Source organism: Hyaena hyaena, unplaced genomic scaffold, assembly GCF_003009895.1.
Source record: "Hyaena hyaena isolate Hyena2069 unplaced genomic scaffold, ASM300989v1 scaffold_285, whole genome shotgun sequence".
Taxonomy (NCBI): domain Eukaryota; kingdom Metazoa; phylum Chordata; class Mammalia; order Carnivora; family Hyaenidae; genus Hyaena; species Hyaena hyaena.
This window is the reverse complement of record NW_024080917.1, coordinates 2,094,853-2,119,113: the sequence shown is the minus strand read 5'-3', so window position 1 is coordinate 2,119,113 and position 24,261 is coordinate 2,094,853. Positions and strand designations below refer to the sequence as shown.

Sequence of the window (24,261 nt, the reverse complement as noted above, 5' to 3'; positions counted from 1 at the left end):
TGACCCCCGTGACAAACTCCGCAGCGAGCTGACAGGAACCCCGGCTCAATGTCAGTGGCATCTCTTGCTGGGAGGTTACACGGCCGGCCATGGACCCCAGTTGAACACAGCCAGCCCAGGCAGTATCCTTAGGAAGGGGCAGGGGAGGGAAGGGGAACTGTGGAATTGGCCCTCAACTATCTTCTGTGATTCCACAGCCACACAGGGTCAGAGGCTGCACGCTGTCACCTTCATACAGGTGAGGAAGCCAGGGACAGGCAAGTGCCCCCCAAGCTTGCCGCTTAGAGAGAGAACTCAGGAAGCGGCTCCACCCCGGCGGCCGCACCAGAGTCAGAGAGGTTTTCCCGGGACTGGGGCTCCTCAGAAGGCTGAGCTCTGTCCCCGTAGGTCCTCCTGAGTTTAGCTTAGACTTTTCTGGATACTGGAACAAACACCACCCAGCCTTCCACTTAAATTCTGCCCCATCTTGGGGCACCTAGGTGGCTCAGTCTGCTAAGCGTCTAACTCTTGATTTAGGTCCAGGTCATGACCTCACAGTTTGTGAGTTCAAACCCCGCACTGGGCCCCTCACTGACAGTGAAGAACCTGCTTGGGATTCTGTCTCTCTCCCTCTCCCTCTCTCCTCTCCTCTCTCTCTCTCCCCCCTCCCCTGCTCACAGTATCTCTCTCTCAAAACCAAACCAAACCAAACTCTATCCTGGAGTCTGGAGGCACAATTGAGCCACGACCAAGTACTCGCCCTGAATCTCTTAGCTGACATGCCTGGTTTCTGTCTCCTGAACGACCAGTGGACCTCAGGCTCCCCAGGTGCCCCCTGAACGCGAGTCTTTAGGGCTCTGCCCTCAGCATCCTGGCATCCCACTCTACAGCCTCCCTGGGTTTCGGCCGCGTCTGATGAACCGCTTCCAGGCATGTCCTGCTGCCTCCAAAACATCTAGGCGGCAGAGGGGCTGTGAGTGCTCAACTGCTGGCTGAGTCACCGCAAGCTGCCCAAAGGGAACTTAACGGGAGAGACTGGACCTAGGAAGCTCTTCTGTGAATGGGGGTGCGGTGGGGGCGGGGCGGCTCTGTCTAGAGCCTGGCTTCCCAGGTCTAGGGGTCTTCCTCGCAGGCACGGTGCTGAGCGGGCCGTGGATGGCATCTCACGTCGTCTCCCGCCACCGAGAAGTAACGTGGCCAAGTCACGCAGTAAGTGCCCAGGCCGTGTCTCCACCCAAGCAGGTGCCACCAAAACTGGAGCTTTTGACCACGAAGCCTCGAGAGGACCCGCGGAAGCAGACAAGTTGCAAAGAAGCTTTACGGCGGCTGAGAGGCGGGAGGTAAGGGGACTGAGGAGTCCCTGGGAGGACGCCACGGAGGTCTGCGGGCCCCATGGAGACGCAGGGGCCAGGGCCTCGTCGGGTGCCCGTCCACACAGACGGGGAAGCGGCCACAGCAGCACACCTGGGCCTACAGTGCACGCCGCAAGCTCCGAGATTGGGGCGGAGTTGGAGTCCCGCCCCTTCCTCCAGCGCAGGGCATTCTGGGAGCAATAGCGCAGTCCTCTCCTAGGAGGATTCTTTCCGCCACTCCGAGCGAGACCCAACACGCAGCGCCCGCGTGGCGCGGGGCTCGGCAGTATCCAGCGGTGCTGGCGGACGGGGAGGCCCGGGAAGTCGGCGAGCCCCTGGACAGAGCCGGTCGCTGCGGCCGTTGGCCAACAGCAGAGGACTACAACTCCCGGCCTGCATCGCGCACCGGGCCCCGCCCCAAGCTTTCGTCCTGGCGGCGGCGCCCCGCGGCCCTGTGGGAGCGGTAGTCCGCGCGCGCGATTCACAGCGCCGCGTGCGCCCCGGGCGCGCCGTAGCCGCCGGGCCCCGGCCGGGCGTACGCTACGGAGGCGGCGTAGGGCGGGCGCCGAACGCGGGCCGAGTCGGAGCCGGGCTGGGCGTGCGGTTTCTCCGCCACTCGACGCGGGAGGCCGGCGGCAGAAGTTGTGGCTCGGCCGGCGCCGGCGAGCAGGCCTGGGGCTGTGCCGCCCGGGCCGCGGGGACTGAGGAGGCGCCGCCAGGTTGCGGAGGTGAGTCGGGCCGGGCCGGGCCGGGCTGGGCCGGGGGCGCGGCCTGGACCCCCTCCGGAGCCCGGGTCCGGCGAGCCGCGCCTCCCGAGCGTTGGTCGGAGCCCGAGCAGGGCTGGGGACGCCGTCTGAGAGGGGAGCGCGCGCGGACCTGGGTCATCTGGGTCACGGGGAGACCAGCCCCGGGGTGCTGCGGACGCTGGAGGCGGCCCCTGCTGCCCTTGAGTGCCCTTACCTTCCAGGCCTCTTCTGATCCCGTCCGCATTTACCCCCCGCGTCCCTCCCCACAGCGGGTCTCCGGGCACTTCCCGGGGGCGGCGTCCACCGGCCACCCCACACTTCCTCTTGGTTTGACTTCGGGGACAGGGGAGTTACAGGAGGTGGCCCCTGAGACCGTTTGCCAGGCTGCCGGCCACCCCTTCTCGTCCTGACCAGTGAACCCTTGTGTGGTCAAGTGGCCCTGACTGGGGGGCTCTGGCGGGGGGGAGGGGCGGGCACTTCATGCCCGGGAGTTTGTGACGGACTCCAGGCAGCAGGGCTCCTGGGCCACCAGGCCTGGGAGGGCAGACGGGCCCAGCCCAGCCTGCACTTCTGCCTGAGCCCCTCGTGGAGCCAGGTCTGGAGGGCTGTGCCATGTCCGTGACCCCCTGCGTCCCCCCAGAGACTGGGCTGGGGCACGAGCGGGCAGTCTCTGCATCCGTCCACTCTGACGTTCTCAGACACGAGCAGAGAGAGTGTTTCCCTGGTCTGACTCACGGAAAGAGGGCCCCACACAGGCGGGGGCCACACTGGTGGACTCATCTTGCGGGAAGCCTGTTTGGCCTGGCCTTGGGTTGGGCACATCTTACTTCCTCCCGCGTCCTCCCGCTCTTCTCTCCCTTTCCCTTCCGCATCTGAAATCTCTGAGCTGCTTTGGGGCAGACCGGCAGTGACCTGATGACCTCCTGAGAGCCAGGTTCAAGCCCTGCTGGGCTCAAGGCTCAGGGATAGCACGGCTAGGCAGGGACCTCCGATCCCAGACCCCAGGCCGCCTGCTCTTCACCCAGCTGTCCGGGCCCCTGTCATGGGTGGCTCCCTGGTAAGCCCTGCTTTCAGACAAGCAGACTAGGCCAAGGCTCCCAAGGGGCTGCACACGTAGATCTCTGAGTCTCGAGGCTGCCTTTTTACCTCCTCTTTCCACCGCCTGTTACATACTCGACAGTGGGAAAGAGTATTTATCCTGCTGCCCTGAAGTCCCTCGGAAACCGCAGTGTCTTTCATGGACCCAGGGTGTGTGAGTGAAGAGCCCCAGGGGGTGGCCACCCCAGTCCGGCATTTGTGGTCACTGGACACAGAGCGGCCCCCTCCGGGCCCCCTCGACACCTTAGGCACGGGAGGGCCCGGTTACACAGAAACAGTGGAGGCTCTTTGAAGAATGAGCCCACAGAAAGCAGGAAGCCCTGGTGACCGGTCACATATGTCCATGGATGTCTTGGTCTGCTGCTCTACTCTGGAGTGTCAGGCTGAAATGAGAGGCCCATAGCACAGTGGGGACAGCCGCAGGGTGGCTTTGGTGACTTCTTCATCAGACTTTTGAAGCCTGGGCCCTGAGCAGGGACTCTCCAGCTCTGTACATATGAAACAAGCTCTGGGATCAGTCAGCGCTGGCCTCTCCTGCTCGCCCCGCCCACCTGGACTGCCCACACCTCCTCGCTGCTCCTTTCCCCTGGTCCCACCCTGCACCCCGTTACTCAGCACCAGCACCCTGGGAATGTCCCAGAGCGGGACTGTGATCGTGTCTGTTGCCTAATCCTTGTGCAGAGTTCCTCGGCATGGACCCAGACTCCCCTAGCTTCTTCCCTTCCTGCTCTGCCCAGAATGCCTGGGAAGGCCATGGCGGGCTCTGATTCCACCTCTCGGCCCTGTCCCTGGCTCCTTATGTGCACAGGTGCCCTTGGTGCTCAGCGGTGTCCCATCCACACTGAGTAGGTGGTCACTGAGCGTTTTCTGTCGGCTGCTTGCTGGCAGGTGGCTCCGGGGTCACCCCGGGGTACAGCACCCCGCAGCGTTTGTGGGGATGAGGAGTGGACTTACTGGTTTCCACCCTCTGAACGAAGGTCGGACTGCCCCCGCCTCTCAAGTTTGGAAACCTGCCCAGCCACACCCTGTCGTTCTGTGGGTCCCAGCAGGGTCTGAGTAGGGGCTCTGCAGGCAGCTGTGTTAGTGCCACCAGGACAGGGCCAGCTGGGTGCGGGGGCTCTGGGGCGCCTGGCCGTGGGAGGACAGAGGGCTGTCCTGGCCCAGCACAGACACCCCAGGAGGGGCTGCTCGGGAAGTCGGTGGTGCCGTCCTTCCCGCGAGGACGCACCTGGGCACCAGGCTCCTCGTTTGCAGGAGACGGGAGTGGAACGGACACGGGCCTCGGCCCCACTGCTGCCTGTGCAGGTACACGCCATCACGCTTTGGTGGCTGTGCCATGCCCTGCCTTTCTTGCTTCCCCACGCTTGAGGGGAGCTTTGGCCCCACCTCCCTCATGGCCAGGCTGAGGGACGTGCCTGGACGGTGCTGTAACAGAATCAGGAAGAAAGCAGGCCGATGGCTGCTGCTCAGCGGTGTCACGTGTGTCCAGAGGAGGCCTTCCCTGGGGCCCTGCCTCCCCCTCCCCCTGCCGTCACAGCCCAGACCTGAAGCGGAGGGAGTTCCTCCTCGGGCTCCCCCCCAGCATCCACACTTCTCCATAAAGTTACTCTTTGGAATCAAATTCACCTTGAACTCCAGGACCTTCTGCCCTGGCCTGATACTCCCCTCCCTCCACTTAACAGGGAGGTGGTTCGTTCTAGAACCCCGCTGTTCAGGAGCGGTGGCTGCAGGGAGGCCTGAGCTCCAGGGGCCTGGGCTGCACTGCACGGCTCCCCATCATCCCCCCCTTGAAGTGAGCTTCAGCCTGGGTGCCCCCACGGCCCCACAAAACCTGTGCTGCTGTGAGGTCAGAGGTCACCAGGCCTGCCCGGGCCGAGGAAGGCGCCGGAATGAGAGGGCACAGCCGGTGCCTTTTCTTTCCCTGTAGAAAATATCATCTGACGCTGAACAGTATTGAACCAAGAAACTGGGACCCTGAGAGCGTCCCTGTGCGTCTGACAACACCGCCCTTTTGCGTGAGGCGCCGCTGGGGTGGGGTAGGTCCCCACAAGCACGGGGCAAGGACGTGCAGCCACCCCGGGGCCCCCTGCGTCAGGGACCGCCGTGCGTGAGCGTGCGTCTGTCCTGAGAGGCCCTCCTCCCCTCCCTCCCGTCCCTGTCTGGCTGCTTTCCTGTGACCAGCATAGTAGGTGTCCCAGGGGTGCTCCGTGTGCCCGGGAAGCCGGGGGTGGGCTGCCCCGGAACTGGGACGTGACACACGTGGACAAGTCCGGAAATGCCAGAGGCGTGACCACCGCCCTATAGTGTCCTCAGGAGGCGGCTCCCGGTCCGAAGGGCAAGGGTTTGGAACAGAGCACGGTTCCTCTCAGGGTTGGTAACAGGAAGTGCTAGGTACCCTTTCAGGGCCCACGGCTTTCATCCCGCACCTGGCTCTCTGGGGTCAGCAGGCTGGTGACGTCGCCTCCCAGGGCACAGGCCCCCGCCCAGCGGGTGGGAGTGACTTGCCTTGGTGTTTGCCTGAGGCCAACACGGGACTAATGGGTGGAGTCTGGGCCCGTCTTCTGGCCTGAAGCACTGACTGGGCCACCAGTGCCCCTCCCCCCACGGAGCGCCAGGCTGTGGCGGTCGCCCGTTGGTGGGTGGAGTGGCCGCTGGTGCTGGGCTCTGAGTTGAGGTGAGTCTCAGCAGCTGGCAGGCTGCTTGCCTGGAGCCCCGCCCACTTGGGCACCTTTCCCTGGCAGCGCCTGTCCCCTGAGGCCCCGGGATCTTGAACAGCCCCATCCGCCACTCCGGCTGGCCACGGAGGTCAGGGGTCTTGAACCAGGCAGCAAGGAGCTGGCTGGGCCACACGGTTGCCTGGAGCCTCCAGTCACCTCTAAGTAAGGGACAGATGCAGCTTCTAAAGGGCCCTAGTCCTCCTAGCAGAGGAGGTGGTCGGGGCGAGGGGTCGTGCTTGCCTGGCCCTTCTCATGCTCGTCACTCGGGGTGGGTTGTCCCCTGCTGTCCTCTGAGAGGGCCCCGCCGGGCGCACGCCTCACCCTGGGCCGGAGGGACTGCAGCCCCAGCTCCGGCCGTCCCCGAGGCCACATCTAGGCCGCAGTCCCGCTTAAACGTCAGGCAGCAGCTCCCAAACGGGGGTGGTCGGGCCGCGGGGCGCTGTGCGGCCGGGCACCCTGCCCCTTGCGCGTCGTCGCATCGCGGGAGTCTGGCACCGCCACCGTGTACGCTCTGGCCTCCGCCCAGAGACGTCATCTCTGTCGCGCTGTCCCAAGGCACAGCAGCCGGAAGGTGTGCCCTGCGTGCGCTTGCCCGGCACACGCGGGGGCCTGGTGGTGTTTGCTGAATGAGCGAAGACGCGCGGAGTAGGTGGGCCGGCGCGCCCCGCTCTCGCCCGGGTGAGGGCTTTGCCCACCCAGCAGGCCCTGCAGGGGGAGCGGGCGGCCTGGTGCTTGTCACCGGGGGTCAGGGTGTCCCAGCCCCTGGGAGGCCCTCACCTGGGTTTTGCCTCGAGGGGCCGGGCCTGCGGAGCAGGGTGTGGAAACGTCCTGGGCCCTGCTGTGCCAGTCTGGCGCCAGCGTGAGGGCCAAGGGCTGCACGTCACCACACGCAGACGGCGCTCTTGGGTTAGCACAGGGCTGGTGGCTGTTCCCTGGGGGGCCTCACTCCAGGGCCTCTCACTTCCCCCGGTGGGGCCAGGACGTAGGGTGCCGTCGTCCCTGGCGGTCCCAGATAGTCCCTCCGGAGCCAGCCGCTCTCTGGCGAGCATTTGCCCTTCCAGGGCACCCCTTGTCCTCGAGCCCCCGAGGAGAAGGACACTGGGCTGCTACCACACAGTCCACCCCAGACGGCGCCTGAAGGGTCACGGTTCCCTGAAGATGTGTCAGGAGGCGGGTACACAGGGTGCCACGTGGCCCGCCACGCGCAGGGTTCCCCGAGCGTCCGTGACAGGCCTGAGCCCTTACCGTGGCACCGCCGAAGACCTGTTCAGGGCGTTAGTGAGGAGCCGGTGGGTCCCTGACGGTGCTTTGCCCAGCCTGTGCGAGGACCTCGGAACCCCTTCCTCCAGGCAGTCAGATCCCCCTGGGAAGCCTGGGCCACACCCTCTCTCTGCTTGGGGCTGGTTCCCCTCAGCTCTGTCTGCCTCAGATGCATGTGGTGCTGGCACCGGCCCAGCGCGGATGGCACGGTCCACCCCCTGTCCCGGGACTTGGCTGTGACAGGAGGGTCAGAAACACTCGGGCCCCTGGGGCGCCTGGGTGGCTTAGTCGGTTAAGCGTCCGACTTTCGCTTAGGTCATGATCTCGCGGTTCGTGGGTTCGAGCCCCGCGTCGGGCTCTGTGCTGACTGCCAGCCCAGAGCCTGGAGCCTGTTTCAGTCTGTGACTCCCTCTCTCTCTGACCCTCCCCTGCTCACGCTGTCTCTCTCTCTCCTAGAAATAAATAAAACATTTAAAAAAAAAAAAAAAAAAAAAAAAAAAGAAACACTCGGGCCCCTCCTGTGAGGGTCTCCTGCAGGGACTGGAGCCCAGGAGTCCGGCGTTGGGGGGAGGGGGTGGGGGTCTGACCTGGACCCGTGTGAGAGGCAGGTGTCTGCAGTGACCCTGGCTGGCAAGGAGCAGACCGCTGGGGAGCGTGCCCGGTGTGGAAGCCACACAGGCCTGCTGACCCGGCTCGTCCAGCGGAGGGGTGTGTCCCCACAGCAGAGTTCGAGGATCTCCCTTGGAAATGTGTCACTAGCTCACACGTGGTTTTACCTGAACTTGACGCCGACGCCGGGACAGTTAGGATGCACTGGGTTACATAAGACGCATCTTCCAGAGTCTTCCATCTGTTTCACCTGCCACGCACGGCTGCCGGATGACTGGAAAGGGCGTCTGGGCTTGTGCGGCCCCCGTGGGTCGGCGCCGGCACACACTTCCTTTACGGACGGGGCGGGCATGGTGTCAGCTGTGCAGGCCAAGGGGTCTCTGCCTCCTGGACTCTGCTCTGGCGGTGCCCCGTGGGCAGACCTGAGTGGCAGGGTGACTTGTAAGGCCACAGGCCAGTGGGGGCAGGTGCTGCTCGGTCCCACCCACACCCCCCCCCCCACTGCCAAGTAAAGGCTAGCTGGGAGGGTTTCCTTGCCGCTCAGAGGACTCGGGTGGTTTGGCCAGAGCTCTTGTGGGGCGGGGGGCCCATGCTTCCCCCTGCTGAGTGAGTGCTGCCGGTCACTCTCAGCACGGGCAGCCCCCGGCCCCAGCCACATACCCTGTCCCTGAGTGCCTGCCAGAGCCTGGGCGCCCGCTGGCCCGCGCCGCACAGAGGCCTCACGCGGTTCCACCCTGGCCACCCGGCCCCTGGCATCTGCGTGAGGGTCAGGGCTGGGCCCCTTGGCCCCAAGCCTCACTGGGACTTGCCCTGTTCGGAGCAAGACTCGAGGCCTCTCCCTCACCCCGTGGCGGGGGCAGACGCCTGCCCTGGTGCAGGCCGTCCCTGCCAGAGGTCCCTGTCTCTTCCCAGGCCCCTGGACTCCGTCTGGCCTGGGAGGCACTCCCTCAGGAAGGCTCCAGAAAGGCAGGCGGTAGCAGTCTGCTCCCCTGAGGGCACCGCAGTCTCCGCCAGGCCCTGTAGGGGCTTTGCTGCCCTCCTCCCGAAGGCCCCGCCCTGCGCACCTGCTCAGCCCTCCCTTTCCTTCAGCCCGTGCCCCTCGAGCCTTTTCTCTGCAAAAAATGTGATTGCGTGGCTTCTTGCTCACTGAGAGTAGGACCTCCTGAGACCAGCGTGGACACGTGCTGCCCGACCCCCCTGGGCAGCGGGCGGGGTGGGGTCCCCGGGTCCCCGAGGCCACTTGCGCACTGGGGAGCCTCCCCAGACTTTTGGGGGCTTCTTTCCTGTGAGTCATGCTCTTTCTCCTCTTTGTCTCTGTTCTCTCTGTGTGTATCTGTTGTGTGGCTGACCAGCCCGGCCGCCCTGTCTCCGGCGTGGGCGCTGTCCTCCCTCCATGCTCCGCCTCCCCTGCTGCCGGCCGCGTGTGACCAGGCCCGGGTCTCAGCGCGGCCGCCACCGCGGGGGCCATGGGGAGCTCCGCCTCCTCGCTGGCCACCGAGACCGAGTCGGACCACGGCTTCCCCGGGGGACCGCCTTACTCCGGGCCCCCTGCAGCAGCCGGCTGGTGTAGGAGTGGCCCCGGGGGGCCTGTCTGGGGTGGTGCCCTGGTCACCCGGCAGCACCCGTCCCCGCGTCCCCGGGCCCGAAGGTAAGAAGGTGGGGCGGGGAGGGCCCGGGGGCGGGAGTGCCGTTCTGTCAGGGTGCTCCTGCCTGGGCAGAGGGGCTTGCAAGGGTGGGGGGTCCCGTTCCTGAGAATCCTCTGGCAGCTCGCTTCCCCGACGAGGCCCGAGACTTGAGAGGCTCTTGGAGAAACTCTGGGGTGCCAGCCCTCCCCACAGAGCCAGGCAGTGTGGGTCGCGGCCTGGCTGGCTGGTGTAGCCGGGGCAGGGCCTGTGTGGGCCGCCTGCCGGGCCCAGGGCTTGCTCGGTCTGCTGTTCTCCTGCCACGGCGCCCCCGCCTGGGTTTCTCCGCTGAGGCTGCCCATCGAGTCACCTGGAGACCCTCCCCTCAGGAATTCTGGGATGCCTGGAGGGGGGCTGCCTGGGCGCTGTGCCCACTGCTCAGGTCTCGGGGGGCACTGGGCTCGGGCGGCCCGCCTCTGCCTTCGGCCCATCCTGCGGCCCCACTGGAGAGGGGAGCCTGGTGCTCAGTAGACAGCCGGGGTCCCTCCAGCCTCGGGCAGAGCAGCGGCAACCCCTGCTTTCCTGGGACCCCGTCACTAGCGGCACGCCCTTCCCCAAAGGCGCCCGCCTTGTGGCACTTGGCCATCACCTCCTGTGGGCACAGGTCAGTGTGCAGGGCAGTTGCGTGTCCTGGGCCCACCGGCTAGGTGGACAGTAGACAGGGTCCTGACGGATGTCCCTTCTGGAATGGCATTGGACCCGAGGCCTGAGCCCCCAGCAGGTGGGGCACCTGCGAGGTGCTGGAGTCGGCCCAGCCGGTGGGCGCAGCACGGGTCTCACCTAAGTTACCCCAGTGGCAGGAAGGGTTTGCTCTGCTCCCTTGTTACGGTATTGGGGACGCACTGGTGGACATCTGTGTGTCTCATTCACCCCTCGTAAGTGTGCAGCTGCGTGGTTTGGGGAGTTTATAGAGTTGTGCACCCATGTCTCTGAGCCCCCAGGGACCCTGCCCATTTGCCACCCTTCCCCAGGCAGCCACCCTGCCCCCTGCCTATAGCTTTGCCTTTTCAAGAAATTTCACACCAGTGGAATCGTTTAATTTTTGCATCTAGTTTCTGTCAACAAGTACAGCGTTCTCAGGGTCCCTCCACGTGATAGTGGGTGCCAGAGCTTCGTTCCTTTTCATGGCTGAATAATAAATACCCTGTTGTGTGGACAGACCCCGTTCTGTTTTATCCATTTCTCAGCAGATGGTTGGTTGTTTCTGCTTGGTTTTTACGGGTCGTGCAGCCGTGAGCGTTCACGTTCAAGCGTTTGTGCAGACACGTTTTCCTTTTTCTTGGGCGGGGACCCAGGGTGCAGCTGCCGAGGGTCGCTGTAAGTTTGCCCGGCTTCCTAAGACAGTGCCAAGCTGTGTTCCACAGCAGCTGTACCGTTTTGCATCCCTACCAGAGATGGAGGGGAGGGTTCTAGTGTCTCCCCGTCCCGGCCAACACTTGTGACCATCTGCCTGCTGGCGGGTACAGAGCGCTGTCCCCGTGTGGTTTGATTTGTGTCTCCCTGACATGACATGGGGCATCTCCCCGTGTGACCTATCTGTCCTCACGCTTTTTACAGATTCCCATGTATTTGCTTCCTGAGGGTAAATTACTTACTGGGTCCTAGGGAGGGGGGCTGCCCCCAGGGAGCAGCAGGCCGGGCTGGACCCTGTGGGGTTTGCCGGGCGGCGCCCTGCACGCCCTGCCCCGGCGTGCTGAGGGACGCGTGTGCCTGTCTGGCTTCGGGTACTGGCGCACTTGCCGACCCAGGTGTAACTTTCTCATTCCCCTGGCCTCCTGCCAGGCTACTCCCCCAGGCTGGGGCACCAGTGGCTGCTTCCCATTCCCCGTGCAGCCACCAGACCTGGGGGGTGGGGGTCACCGTGTGCCGCCGCGAGCAGGCGAAGCAGGAGGAATTGACAGACACCCAGACTGAGGATGAGAAGTGGGGAGTGGGCGCTACACAAGGCAGCTGCCCCACCCCACTACCCCTCGGGACCCCTCCCTGCGTGCATCCCTGGACACGGACACACGCGTACACGCGTGGGACACTGCCACAGCCTGGAGGGCGCCGTTCACTGAAGAGCCTCCGAATCTGGGCACGCTGCCTCCTTGCCCAGGACCGTCCCCTTGTACTGGCCCTGGGAGCTACTCGCCTTGGGCCATAAGCAATGGACGTGGGCATGGCCACCTGCAAGCCCTGGGAACCCAGAGACGAGGATGACTCAAGGATGGCCAAGGGTAACCCCAGAGGAGGGCGCCTTGAATCCTAAGGTTGGGGGTTCGGTGGCCACAGCCAGCAGGGCATCCAGACGTAGCCTGCCCAGGACGCTGACAGCCTCGGGTCTGGGGGCTTCGCCGAGCTCATCGTGTGTGGACACTGCTTACCAGTCTCTGCTGTGTGGGGAAGAGAGGCGTGCCCGGGGAGGTGCTGCACCCTGTAGGGATGACCATGAGTCTCCGTGTTCCTGCAAACCTGGGTGCCCTGCGGGGGAGCTTACGGTGTGCCCCCGGGGCAACTCCATAGCCTCCCTTCTGAATTGGAACCAGGTGCTGCGGACTCCCAGAAGACGGGGCACGGTGGGCATTTGGCGTCGGGGTTTTCTGGATACGTGCCTCAGTTAACCCTTGACTCGGCCTTTCTCTTGTAAGGAGTAGCTCAAGTCTTTTCACGGGCAGCCCCCCCCCCGCCCCGCCCCACCCCCATTCCGGACTGTATGGTGTCGCGGTGCTCCAGCAAGCTGTGCGCGGGAGTCTGGCTTGGCTCCAGGTCCCGATGCCGTTGCTCCTGCCCAGGCCCTGTGTCACGTCGGGGTGACCCTGGGGCTGCGGACTTGGAGAAGGTGATCCGAGGGTAGTGAGGGCCAGAGGCCCCTTCGCAAGTGCCTCTGGCCACCCAGTCACTGACCCCTGAGCCACTTCTCCTCAGCCTGCCCAATAACCCCGGGATGTGGGCTGCAGGGGTCAGTGAGGGAGCACAGCGCCCTCCCCGCTGCCTGTCCAGGGAGCCCCTGTGCCAGAGCCACTATCCCAAGAAGCCTTCCTCCAGCCAGAGATGCCACTGCCCAGGGCTAAACTTGAATTTCAGGCACTGCTTTCTTTAACCCTTTCTGAACCCCAGACAGAACCTTCTTGGTGTACTTTACCCACCACAATGGCTACAAAACCTGCAGTGTTCCTCCACTGTCCCCAGTGCTGGCCGGGACCAGCGGACCCCGTGTCTCAAGGTCAGCTGGGCCCAGGCCAGGGACTGGCCAGCTGGCAGGTTAGGAGGGCAGACAGGAATTGGGCTCCCTCCGTCCACAGGCTGTCCTTGCTCAGTGTGTCTGGGGCCCCCAGAGCCCTGATTCCAGGGACAGGCGTGTCCTCAGACAGCTGTCCTCTACCTTCCCTGCACACAGGCCAGGGGCCTGAGTCTTTTCTTTGGAGACTCATCTCAGGAGTGGGTGGTCTCCAAAATGTCAGATTCACTCTGCGGGTCCCCGTGACCAAGCCACGTGAGGCGTGCCGGGTGAGTGACCGTGCCCTGGGCCTGGAGCCGGGGCGAAAGCAGCCTGGGACTTAACCCATGCTTGTGTGCATGTCTGGGGGCCCTCACTGTGACGCACAGCATGACTGTGGGCCCTTCTCTGAGTGGGAGCAGTGTGGGGGGAGGGCCTGCTTGTCTCCAGGAAGAGTTCTGAGGCTGTTTGTAGCACAGAAGCCAAGGCCACAGGGGATCTGCCCCACTCTGCTGGTGCCAAGTGTCCTGCATTGAGCCCAGCCTGGCACCCATTCACCCCACGGCCCGTCTGTCTGCTTGGGCACTGCCATATGCAGGTGAGGCTGTGGCGGCTCCTGACCCTCAGCCGCACAGGCCGGGAAGGTGGCTTCACAGAGTTTGCCTTGGGCCCTAAGGAGCATTCCTGCTGCTTGGGGAGTTTTTTGGATTGTTTTTTGAAGAGGCAACTTCTTTTTCTTCCCGAACCACAAGGGTTTGGTGTAAACGACATCAGAAGCATGGGCTCGTGCTTTGTAAAGAACAATTGACTTTTCCGCCAGCAGAGCAGCTACAATCAGGGCAGGAGGCTGTGTGTTGTGGAGTATAGACACCCCCTTGCACCCAGATTAGCCCTTGAGGAGCAGGTTGAGAGGCCATCTCCACCCCCAGGCAGTGACCCCTCAGCGGCAGGCGGAGCCAGGAGCACCCCACCTGCCCTCCCCTCTGCGCACACACGCCACGGGCCCAGCCACTTGGGAAGGGCCGTGTCCTCTGTGGCCGCACCTGGCACATGGGGCACACGGCCATGCCTGCAGGCCCCTCCTTCAGGACAAAGGGCTCCGAGCGGGCGGGGGGGGGGCACACCTTGAGTGTTGCCAGCACTAGGCCACCCGTCCTAGGAGAGTCTCTCAGGTCTGGGCGTCACCAACACTCAGGACAAGCTGATGGTGGAAGGGACTCTGCCCTTTGTCCCACCTCCTGTGACCTTGAACACCTCCCCCGTGATGCCCCTGGGACTGCCGGGTGCGGGGTGGGCCCCAGCTGTCACGGCCCCACGGCCTGGGCGCATGCTCTGGGGGTTCAGGTTTGCATGTTGCACGGCGGCCCTGCCCTGGTCTGGGTTGATAGCGGGCAGGTCGGTGGGCGGTGCGCAGCCCCAGGATACCGCCTGTCTCTCCCGTGACCCAGCGGGTGAGCCTCGAGCACTGCTAGCCCGCTTTTCGTGGTCAGATGTCTGCCCAGGGTCCCCCGAGAGACCAAGTAGGCAGCTGGGCCAGTGGCCCTGGGTCAGGGTGACCCCCAGTCACTCAGGCCCTGGCCCTCCCCTTGAGCTTGCTTTTTTTTTTTTTTTTTTGAGGTGAAATTCCTACAATATCAAGTAATCATCATAGAGTGAATGACCAGTGGTATTTAGTACATTCACACTGTGTGTCCATCACCTCTCCTCAGTCCCCGAACGTCATCACCAGTGCTCCTTAGGAAGTCGTTCGCAGCCCCTGAGGACCCCCATACCTCTTCCCGCCTCTGGGTCTCGTGTTGTGAATGGTCCCCTGTGACGTGCGGTCTTGTGTCTGTCTTCTCTCACTTAGCACGACGTATTCACAGTTTGTCCAGGTTGTAGCCTGTGTCGGAATTTCTTTTTAAAAATTTTTTAAATGTTTTATTTATTTCTGAGGGGGAGAGAGACAGCATGAGCAGGGGAGGGACAGAGAAAGAGAGAGACACAGAATCCAGCCCGCGTTGGAATTTCATTCTCTCTTATGGCCGAATAATAATAGTCCACGTATTGTTTATCTGTATTTTCACTGACAGACATTTGAGCTGTTTCCACCTTTGACTGTCGTGAGTAGATCCGCTCTGAGCGTGTGTGCGCTGGGGTACCAGTTGTGCACTGTCGGGGGTGCACATCCAGGAGAGGAATTGCCGGGCCGGATGGTCACCCGGGTAACTAGCTGAGGACCTGCCAGACTGTGTCCTTGGCCGCCGCACCGTTCTGCCCCTGCGTTCCCATTGGCGATTCAGGGCCGGGTCCTGGCTTCTCTGAGGCAGTGGTCCTTGCTGTCGTCCGCGCTGTGCATTCCGGCCAGCCGTGCTGGGTGTGCGGTGGCGCCTCTCGGGGGCTTCGGTTTGCATTTTCCTGATGGCCAGTGACATTTGACCATCTTTCCACAGGCTTCCATGGCCACTCATATATCCTCTTTGGAGAAATATTCAAGTCCTTTGCCCGTTTTTAAAACAGCTTTATTGTTGTCGTTCAGTTGTGAGAGTTATTTATATTTTCTGGATGCGAGACCCTTGTCAGACACATGTTTGTAAATATTCTCTCTCATTTTATGAGTGCTCTTTTCACTTGCCCAGCTGTGCCCTTTGAAGCACGGAAGCTATTCATTGGACGAACTCTGATTTTTCCCTCCACTTGCGTATACTTTTAGTGTCATATCTAATCCATGGTCAGTTCAAGATCACTCAGTTTTATCTGTTTTTTCCTTTATTTATTTCTTTTATTTAAGTATGCTTTATGCCCAACGTGGGGCTCAAACTCACAACCTTGAGATCAAAAGTTGGATGTTCTACCAGCTGAGCCAGCCAGGTGCCCCTCAAAGTCCCAAAATCTTTCTTGAGTTTTTTTCCTAAGAGTTTTATAGTTTTCACTCCTACATTTAAGTCATTGATCCATTTGGAGTTAATTTTTGAATATGGTGTGAGGTAAGGGCCTAACCTCGTTGTTCAGTGCTGAGATCCTGCTTTCCCAGCACCATTTGTTGAAAAGACTGCCCTTTCCCCAAGTGGTCTTGGCGCCCTTGCCTAACATCACTCGACCAGGGGCACCCAGCTGGCTCAGTTGGAGTGTGTAACCCTTAATCTCAGGGTCGTGTGTGGGGCGCCTGGGTGGCTCAGTCAGTTAAGCGTCCAACTTTGGCTCATGTCATGATCTCACGGTTCGTGGGTTCGAGTCCCGCGTCAGCCTCTGTGCTGACAGCTCGGAGCTTGGAGCTGCTTCGGATTCTGTGTCTCCCTCTCTCTCTGACCCTCCTCTGCTCACGCTGTCTCTCTCTCTCTCTCTCAAAAATAAATAAAACATTAAAAAAAAAACACATGAAAAAATAAAATGTTTTGACTGTATGTGTGAGGCACCTGTCCGGGCTCCTCAGTGCTGTCCTGTGGCCGCACAGACCGTGTGTAGGTTACGCTGGGACCTTGTGCAGGTGCCGCCTGTCTGCTGCCCCTCTTGTTCAGGACTGCTGTGGCCACTTGTGGGAGGGGTGGGGGTGTCCTTGCGTTTGATAGGAATTTTAGAATCAGCTTTTTCCATTCCTACTAGAAAGAAAAGGAAAGGGGGATTCTGATTGGGCTTGCACTGAATCTGAATTCGTCAATCACTTGGGTGTTACTGTGGTTGTAACTGTATGAAGTCTTCCGGTCTCTGACCAGGGGGTGTCTTTCCGTTTGTTCTGGTCTTCTGTGATGTCCTTTGTAGTTTTCAGAGTACAAGTCTTTCTCCTTCTTGGTGAAAAGGACCCTTAGATAGTTCACCGCTGGGGATGAAGTGGTGGTGTTCTCCCAACTTCCCTTTCTCCGGCGTTTCGTTGCTGGCACGGAAGCACACCTGACGCTTGTGTGTCGATCTCGAGCCCTGTAACATTGCCGAATTCACTTATTAGCTGCAGGACTTTCCTTTTTTAATGTTTATTTATTTTTAGCAGAGAGCATGAGCACGCACGCATGAGCGAGGGAGGGCGAGGTGGGGGTCGGGGGATCCCAAGCAGTGTGGGGAAAGATCGCGACCCGAGGTGGTGTTACTTCTTCCTTTCCAGTTGGATGCCTTTTATCTCTGTTTCCTGCCTGGCTGCTCTGCCTGGGACTCCGGTACAGTGCTGACCAGCAGCACTGAGCCCCTGGTCTCAGGAGGAAAGCACTCAGTGTGTCACCGCTGGGTATGATGTCCGCTGTAGGGTTTTGAGGATGCCCTTTATCCTGTCCAGGAAATTCACTCATACTCTTTTCTGGAACTGGTTAGAGACTGCCTGCCTCCCCAGCAGGGCCCCACGGCCACTAGGATAGTGTGGCTCGACCCCGTTGCTCTGTCTCCACGGGTCTGCCCCTCCGGAAGGGGTCTGAGGACAGACCTGTGGGAGGCGTTGGGGGCCCCTGACTCTGAGAGTCCTCGAGCCCCTCAGAGGCTACACTCTAGGGCCTGACGCCTGTTACAGCCCGGAAGGGCACCGACCTGCAGCCCAACACCTTTGTCCCAGGTGGCTCGGGCCCTTGTCCTCCGGCCTGCACTGATCAGGGTCTTGCCTTGCAGCCACACGCACTCTCCTGGGTCCATGGCCGCGATTGGGGAGTGGTCCTGTGCGCGCTGCACCTTCCTGAACCCAGCCGGCCAACGCCAGTGCTCCATCTGTGAGGCCCCCCGGCACAAGCCTGACCTCGACCACATCCTCCGGCTCAGCGTGGAGGAGCAGAAATGGCCCTGCGCCCGCTGCACGTTCCGGAACTTTCTGGGCAAAGAGACTTGTGAGGTGTGCGGCTTTGCCCCAGAGCCCGTGCCTGGCACCTCCCTGCTGCCCATCATCAACGGGGTCCTGGCGGAGCCCAGGGGCGGCTGCAAGGAGGAGGCCGGTCCCGTTCGGACGGTGGGGCTGGCGGCCGCAGACCCAGCTCGGGGGCGGCCTGAGGAGGAGGAGGAGCAGCAGGAGGAAGTGGAGGTGGAGGAGGGGGAGCAGGAGGGAGCAGCAGAGCCGGGGAGCGGCTGGGCCTGCCAGCGCTGCACGCTGCACAACACGCCCGTGGCCAGCTCCTGCTCTGCCTGCGGCGGCCCCCGGAAACTCTCGCTGCCCAGGATCCCTCCCGAGGCCCTGGTGGTCCCCGAAGTTGTGGCCCCCGCCGGCTTCCACGTCATACCTGCCCCACCCCAGCCCGGGGAAGGTGCCGAAGCTGACCCTCCCTCTGCCACCGACCAGGAGCCCCCCCGGGCGCCGACCTTCAGCCCCTTCTCGCCCACCCTGCAGAACAACCCTGTGCCCCGCAGCCGCCGCGAGGTCCCCCCGCAGCTGCAGCCACCGGTGCCTGAGGCCACCCAGCCCTCCCCCTCTGCCGGCTCCAAGGGGCCCCCCCAGGGCCCAGGGCGGACCGCAGCCGGAGCCTCCCGCCTGGCGGAGCTGCTGTCAAGCAAGAGGCTGAGCATGCTGGAGGAGGAAGCCGCCGAGGGCAGCCCTGGCCGCTGTGAGGCTTGCGGCGCCATGCCGGGCAGCGACGTCATTGACCTGGCTGGAGACACCGTGCGCTACAAGCCCGCCAGCCCCTCCAGCCCCGACTTCACCACCTGGTCATGTGCCAAGTGCACACTTAGGAACCCCACGGCGGCCCCCCGATGCACTGCGTGCGGCTGCTCCAAGCTGCATGGTTTCCAGGAGCACGGTGAGCCCCCCACCCGCTGCCTCGACTGCAGCACCGAGAAGTCCGGCCCCTGCTCCGCCCACAAGGCCAGCTGCCCGGGCCCCGCGGTGCCACCTGAGCGCCCGGGCCAGTGGGCCTGCCCTGCCTGCACTCTGCTCAACGCACCCAGGGCCAAGCACTGTGCCGCTTGTCACACACCCCAGCTCCTGGTGGCCCAGCGCCGGGGCGTCACACCCCTGAGGCGCAGGGAGAGCATGCACGTGGAGAAGCGGCGGCAGACCGATGAGGGTGAGGCCAAGGCCCTCTGGGAAAACATCGTGGCCTTCTGCCGGGAGGTGAGCGCCCTGAGGATGGTGGCCACGCTCCGGGCCGGCCCTCCCCTTCCACGGGCCCCTTCTCATCGTGGCCCTCTGTCCCACGATCAGGGTGTCTGTACCTTTTGTCCTTTACTGGTGTTCCTTCTCTGGCCGGAGTGACACACTCTTCCCCAAGCTCCGCACAGCGGCAGGGTCCCTCTCATCCAGTCTATCCAGAAGGATCTGTGCTCCTGACCCTCCTCAGTTGTGATTTCCCAAAGGTGGTGAAGCCACGGTTGAGGGGGGGTTGCAGGTGGAGGCTTCTTGCCACAGGCAGGCCCAGTGCTTCCTCGAGCTGGGAAGACCCCGCGGAAACTCGGGGCCTGGACACTTCCTCACGCCCCTCCGCCCTTGTAGCTGTGGGAGGCCTGAGTCAGGGGAACACTGCCCCCTGAGTCAGTTGGAGGGGCTGTCTGTCCCCCTTCAGGTTGCTGCCCCCATCACTGCCAGCAGCCCACCTGGCAGCCTGTCTCGGGGTTTGTGTCCCTGCACCCCATGCCTGCCGTCCCTGTGGCCTCCAGGCTGGGGGCATGCAGTGGTCCCCGTGCCCACGTGGGGTGCTGTGGCCCACACAGAGCCCTGACCAGGACATCCAGATCAGGCAGGGTGGCTGCACATACCCACCCTCTTGCTTCTGGGCCCAGGCAGCATTTTCAGGGTGCTGGGTGTGGCCTCAGCCAGGAGGAGACTGAGTGTGAGGCCGTGGCCCTTGCAGAACAGCGTGAACTTCGTGGATGACAGCTTCCCCCCTGGGCCCAAGTCTGTGGGCTTCCCTGCGGGTGACAGCGTCCAGCAGCGTGTACGGCAGTGGCTGCGGCCCCACGAGATCAACTGCTCCGTCTCCAGGGACCACAACACCTCGTGGTCCGTGTTCCACACTCTCCGGCCCTCGGACATTCTGCAGGGGCTGCTGGGGAACTGCTGGTGAGCGGGGCGCCCACAGGGGGCGGGGTGGCTGGCGGCCCAGCGTGCTCACAGAGGAGCCCCCTTCCCCCCCTCCGGTTCTGTGCAGGTTCCTGAGCGCGCTGGCCGTGCTGGCCGAGCGGCCCGACCTGGTCGAGCGAGTGATGGTCACACGCAGCCTGTGTGCGGAGGGCGCCTACCAGGTGCGGCTGTGCAAGGACGGCACGTGGACAACGGTGCTGGTGGATGACATGCTGCCGTGCGACGAGGCCGGCTTCCTCCTCTTCTCCCAGGTGGAGGGCCGGGCGGGCCCAGGCGGGCAGCACGGGTGCTGGCCCGCGTCAGGCCTCTTGACTCCAGCCCCTCCCCGTAGGCTCAGCGGAAGCAGCTGTGGGTGGCGCTCATCGAGAAGGCGCTGGCCAAGCTGCACGGCTCCTACTTCGCCCTCCAGGCGGGGCGCGCCATCGAAGGCCTGGCCACGCTCACCGGTGCCCCCTGTGAGAGCCTGGCGCTGCAGGTCAGCTCCACTAACCCCCGCGAGGAGCCCGTTGACACTGACCTCATCTGGGCCAAAATGCTGAGTTCTAAGGAGGCTGGGTAAGAGGGGCGGGCGCTGTGGCGGTCAGCGGCGTTGGGAGGAGAGGCGAGACAAGGGGACGGCCAGGCCGGGGCCTGGAGCGGTGGGAGAAGCGGGGCACGCGCCCTCTGACCCGCACCCTGCATCTCAAGTTCACCGGCATCTCTCACGGCCAGCGGGCAAGATGCTGCCCATTGGCCTGTACCTGGAAGGTCTCATCCTGAGCTGGGCCAGTGGTGACCGCCAGGGCCCGCTTGGAGCCGGGTGGAGAGACCCCCACAGAGGCACCTGGTGGGAGTGGGGCCTGCCTTCTAAGACCTGGCACGCACTGGCCAGCATGTCTATGGAAGGGCCCAGAACCTTAGGCCTGGGAGAGACAGCTAGCTCATTTGTGCCAAGACCTTGTGCTCTCAGCAGATAGCGGGCAGAACTGCTGCCCTCTGAGAGCCACAGCCTTGAGCTGGCAGGACCAGCCAGCCTCAAGGCTTCCAGGGAACGGGTAGCCCCAGGCCTCTGAGCTCCTGCACCACAGCCGAGGGGGCTGGGACAGCACCTTCCTGAGCCCCGTGTGTCCCGTGGGGGTCCCCACAGGCAGCCCCCCCCCCGGCTACCTTCCACGTTCCACCTCCCATCCCCGACCCCTGTGCAGCACCTCCCCACTGGGTGGCAGGGTCAGCAGAGAGGCTTCTGGCTCCTGAGGGTCCCTGGTCACTGAGACTGCTCTGCCTCTGCAGGTTCCTCATGGGCGCCTCCTGCGGCGGGGGTAACATGAGAGTGGACGACGCTGCCTATGAGAGCCTGGGCCTGCGTCCCCGCCACGCCTACTCCATCCTGGACGTCCGCGACGTCCAGGGCTCCAGGTAGGGGCCGGCGGGAGGTGGGGGGGGTGGGGGCAGCGGTGGGCACGGACACGGCCCTCAGCCCTGTGTTCTGCAGGCTCCTGCGCCTCCGGAACCCGTGGGGCCGCTTCTCCTGGAATGGCAGTTGGTCAGATGAGTGGCCGCACTGGCCAGGGCACCTGCGCAGCGAGCTCATGCCACACGGGAGCAGCGAGGGCGTCTTCTGGATGGAGTACAGTGACTTCATCAGGTATCCGGACACTGCAGGCAGGAGGCGCCAGTATGCGCCCCCCACGGCAGCCCTCATGCTCCAGCCACCTTCGGTTTGGCTCCCCTGACCCGATTGCCCCGCTTGATCCATCGGGGGGTGCCCTTTTCTGGGGAGCCCACCGGTCCTTCCCAGCAGCTTGAGGTGGAGGTCCTCCCAGAATCCAGCTCCGCACAGGGTCAGTGAGGGAGGGGCTTGTTCAGCCAGGGCTGGGCCTTACCCCGTCATACTTGGAGCCCAACGCCCCCTGGTGGTGTCCATGGGCAACAAGCAGGGACAGGGCTTCCCGACACCGGTCCCTGCAGATGCCCTGGGTCAGGGAGTGGACGGGGTTCGGGATGCGCCAGCGCCTGAGCGCAGAGGGGCTGCCCTCTTGCTGTCCAGGTACTTCGACTCCGTGGACATCTGCAAGGTGCACTCGGACTGGCAGGAGGCGCGTGTGCAGGGCTGCTTTCCCAGCTCCGCCAGCGGGCCCGTGGGGGTGACTGCTCTTACGGTGCTGGAGCGCGCGTCCCTGGAGTTCGCCCTCTTCCAGGAGGGCAGCAGGTGGGCGGGGCCGGGGGCCGGCGGGGCGGGGCCGGCGGGGCGGGGCCGGAGGGGCCGGGGGCCGGAGGGGGCGGGGCCGCCCCCCCCCCCCCCCCCCCCCCCCCCCCCCCCCCCCCCCCCCCCGACCTCAGCCGCGCCCGTGGGTGGCCGCAGGCGCGCAGACTCCGGGGACAGCCACCTGCTGGACCTGTGCGTGCTGGTGTTCCGCGCGTCCTTCGGCGGCGGCGGCCGCCTGAGCCTGGGCCGCCTGCTGGCCCACAGCAAGCGCGCCGTCAAGAAGTTCGTCAACTGCGACGTGATGCTGGAGCCGGGCGAGTACGCCGTGGTGTGCTGTGCCTTCAACCACTGGAGCCCCGCGCCGGGCCCCCCGCCCGCCGGCGCGCAGGGTAAGGCCGCGCGCGCCGCGCCCCGCCCCGCCCCGCCCCGCCCACGGGGAGGGCCGCACTGGGGCCCCGCCCCGCTCACGCCCGCCCCGCCTCCCGCCCCCCACAGCCTCCAGCCCCTCGGCGGGAGTCCCGCGCGGCGCCCCGCAGCCGCCCGGCCACGTGCTGGCCGTGTACAGCTCCAGGCTGGTCATGGTGGAGCCCGTGGAGGCCCAGCCGACCACGCTGGCCGACGCCATCATCCTGCTCACCGAGAGCCGGGGCGAGCGGCACGAGGTGGGCCGGCGGGCGGGGTCCTGGGGGGGGGAGGGGGGAGGCCCCGCCCCAGCCCACTCCCGCTGTGTGTGCGCAGGGACGCGAGGGCATGACCTGCTACTACCTGACGCACGGCTGGGCGGGGCTCATCGTGGTGGTGGAGAACCGGCACCCCAAGTCCTACTTGCACGTGCAGTGTGACTGCTCCGACAGCTTCAACGTGGTGTCCACGCGCGGCAGCCTGCGCACCCAGGACAGCGTGCCGCCGCTGCACAGGTGGGCCCCGCCCCGCTCCCTCCGTCCTCACCGGCCCCCTGCCCCGCCCCTCGCCCGCACCCCGCCCCCCGCCCCCACCGGCCCTCACCGGCCCCCTCCCCCAGGCAGGTCCTGGTGATCCTGTCCCAGCTGGAGGGCAACGCGGGCTTCTCCATCACCCACCGCCTGGCGCACCGCAAGGCGGCCCAGGCCTTCCTCAGTGACTGGACAGCCTCCAGGGGCACCCACAGCCCCCCGCTCACGCCGGAAGTCGCTGGCCTGCATGGCCCTCGGCCTCTGTGACCACCCCGCCTTCCCAGCCCCCACGCGCACTTTATGAGGGAGACCCCAGTGGAGGCCGCTTGAAGCAGAATCTCAGGACCCCGCCCAGGGAGCCACTAGCTGCAGCAGCTTTCCCTAGGCCTTCCTCTCTGCCCCTCCCTCCTGCCCAGGGCCTCCCAGCTACCAAGCAGAATACCTCGAACCCGCCTCTAGCGCAGGGGCCTGTACGCCAGCCCCTCTGACCGTCCACCTCCAGGCCGGGTTCAGACTGCCGGGGCCAAACCGAGGCGAGGCTTCTCGTCCCCTGGGGGCCTGGGGCCTCCTCCCTGGGCGAGGCAGCCAAGAGCCCTGTCCATGGAACCAGATCTGGGCAGGTCAGAAGCCAGGACCCCAGGGTGAGAGCAGGGTTCACTCCCTTGTAGGGGTCAGGCTGGGACCCCAGGGTGAAGAGGAACCATGTCCTCTGTGATGGATCAGAGGCTGGGACTCCAGGGTGAGTAGGGACCACCCTCCTCTGTTGGGGTCAGAGGCTGGGATCCTGGGGTGAGAGCAGGGACCACCCCCTCGTGGGACATGAGTTCAGGAGCCTTCTCGCCCCAGCTAACCCCCAGAGCACATTTCCCTGCCCCCCATCCCCCACAAAGCAAGCAGGGGTCCTTGGAGTCCCAGCAGCGTGTCCCAGGAGCCAGGTGCCTGGCGACCGAGGGCTCAGGGCCGGGGATGGGGAGGGTCCCAGCTGCCCCTCTGGCGACACTATGCAATTCCTGGAGAGCCTGCCAGGATCGAAGCCATGCCCCCAGGGCTGGAGGTCAGGGCCCGCCGGTCAGGGTGCAGCCAGGCCCGGACCCAGCCCTGCTGTTCGATGTCCGGGTCTCTGGCAGGCTCCCTGTCTGGGCCCCTCCCTGCTCCTCCCCCACCTCGGAAGCCCGGGGAGCTGAGCGGCCACTCGGCCCCCCCGGCCGCCCTCCCCTGAGGCTGCCGTCAGGCCAGAGACCTGCAGTTGCCCGCAGACATCGGAGGCCAGCTCCTGCGGGGGCCGCCCAGCCTCGGTGTCCTGCAGCTCCCAGTCAGCGGGCAGCCCTGGGGGGGCTTTTACGCCTGGAGAAACACCGGGAAGCACTCCACTCCCCTTTTACTCTGAGCTGTGAATATTTTTAACCCTGTATATACGGCCAGCTCTTCTGACACAGAGACTATTTTACCAGTTGCCAGTCCCCATCCCTGTAGGATGGTTCTCCATGGGCGTTTCCAGACTCAGGCTCCAATGGACCAAATAAAAACGTTTTGTTTTGTAA

General features: G+C 64.2%; 1 protein-coding gene across 8 annotated transcripts; it reads left to right on the top strand.

Annotated features, from left to right (window-relative positions):
• The first annotated feature begins 1,676 nt into the window (after window positions 1-1,676).
• On the top strand, window positions 1,677-24,261 carry CAPN15 (calpain 15). 8 transcript variants are annotated; one of them, XM_039246741.1, is made up of 14 exons: window positions 1,687-2,059; window positions 9,114-9,409; window positions 17,209-18,323; window positions 18,501-18,637; window positions 19,374-19,582; window positions 19,671-19,854; window positions 19,935-20,158; window positions 20,873-20,998; window positions 21,075-21,227; window positions 21,630-21,791; window positions 21,945-22,177; window positions 22,284-22,450; window positions 22,527-22,705; window positions 22,810-24,261. In XM_039246741.1, the coding sequence occupies exons 2-14, from the start codon at window positions 9,228-9,230 to the stop codon at window positions 22,985-22,987; spliced, it is 3,249 nt and encodes a 1,082-aa protein (XP_039102672.1). In that variant the 5' UTR covers window positions 1,687-2,059; window positions 9,114-9,227; the 3' UTR covers window positions 22,988-24,261. The 8 variants fall into 8 exon arrangements, 7 of the variants coding, with proteins under 7 accessions (XP_039102674.1, XP_039102670.1, XP_039102669.1 ...); XM_039246744.1 differs by having other exon boundaries at window positions 1,689-2,059; window positions 17,209-17,425; window positions 17,915-18,637; XM_039246743.1 differs by having other exon boundaries at window positions 1,677-2,059; window positions 17,209-18,637; window positions 22,626-22,705; window positions 22,814-22,905.

Excerpts from the sequence above, each read along its gene's own strand:
- CAPN15 (XM_039246737.1), top strand. The coding sequence starts at position 9,228 with ATGGGGAGCTCCGCCTCCTCGCTGGCCACCGAGACCGAGTCGGACCAC. Across the intron at positions 22,178-22,283 it reads CCCGCCCGCCGGCGCGCAGG|CCTCCAGCCCCTCGGCGGGA; the intron begins GTAAGGCCGCGC and ends CGCCCCCCACAG. Across the intron at positions 22,706-22,809 it reads AGCGTGCCGCCGCTGCACAG|GCAGGTCCTGGTGATCCTGT; the intron begins GTGGGCCCCGCC and ends CCCCTCCCCCAG.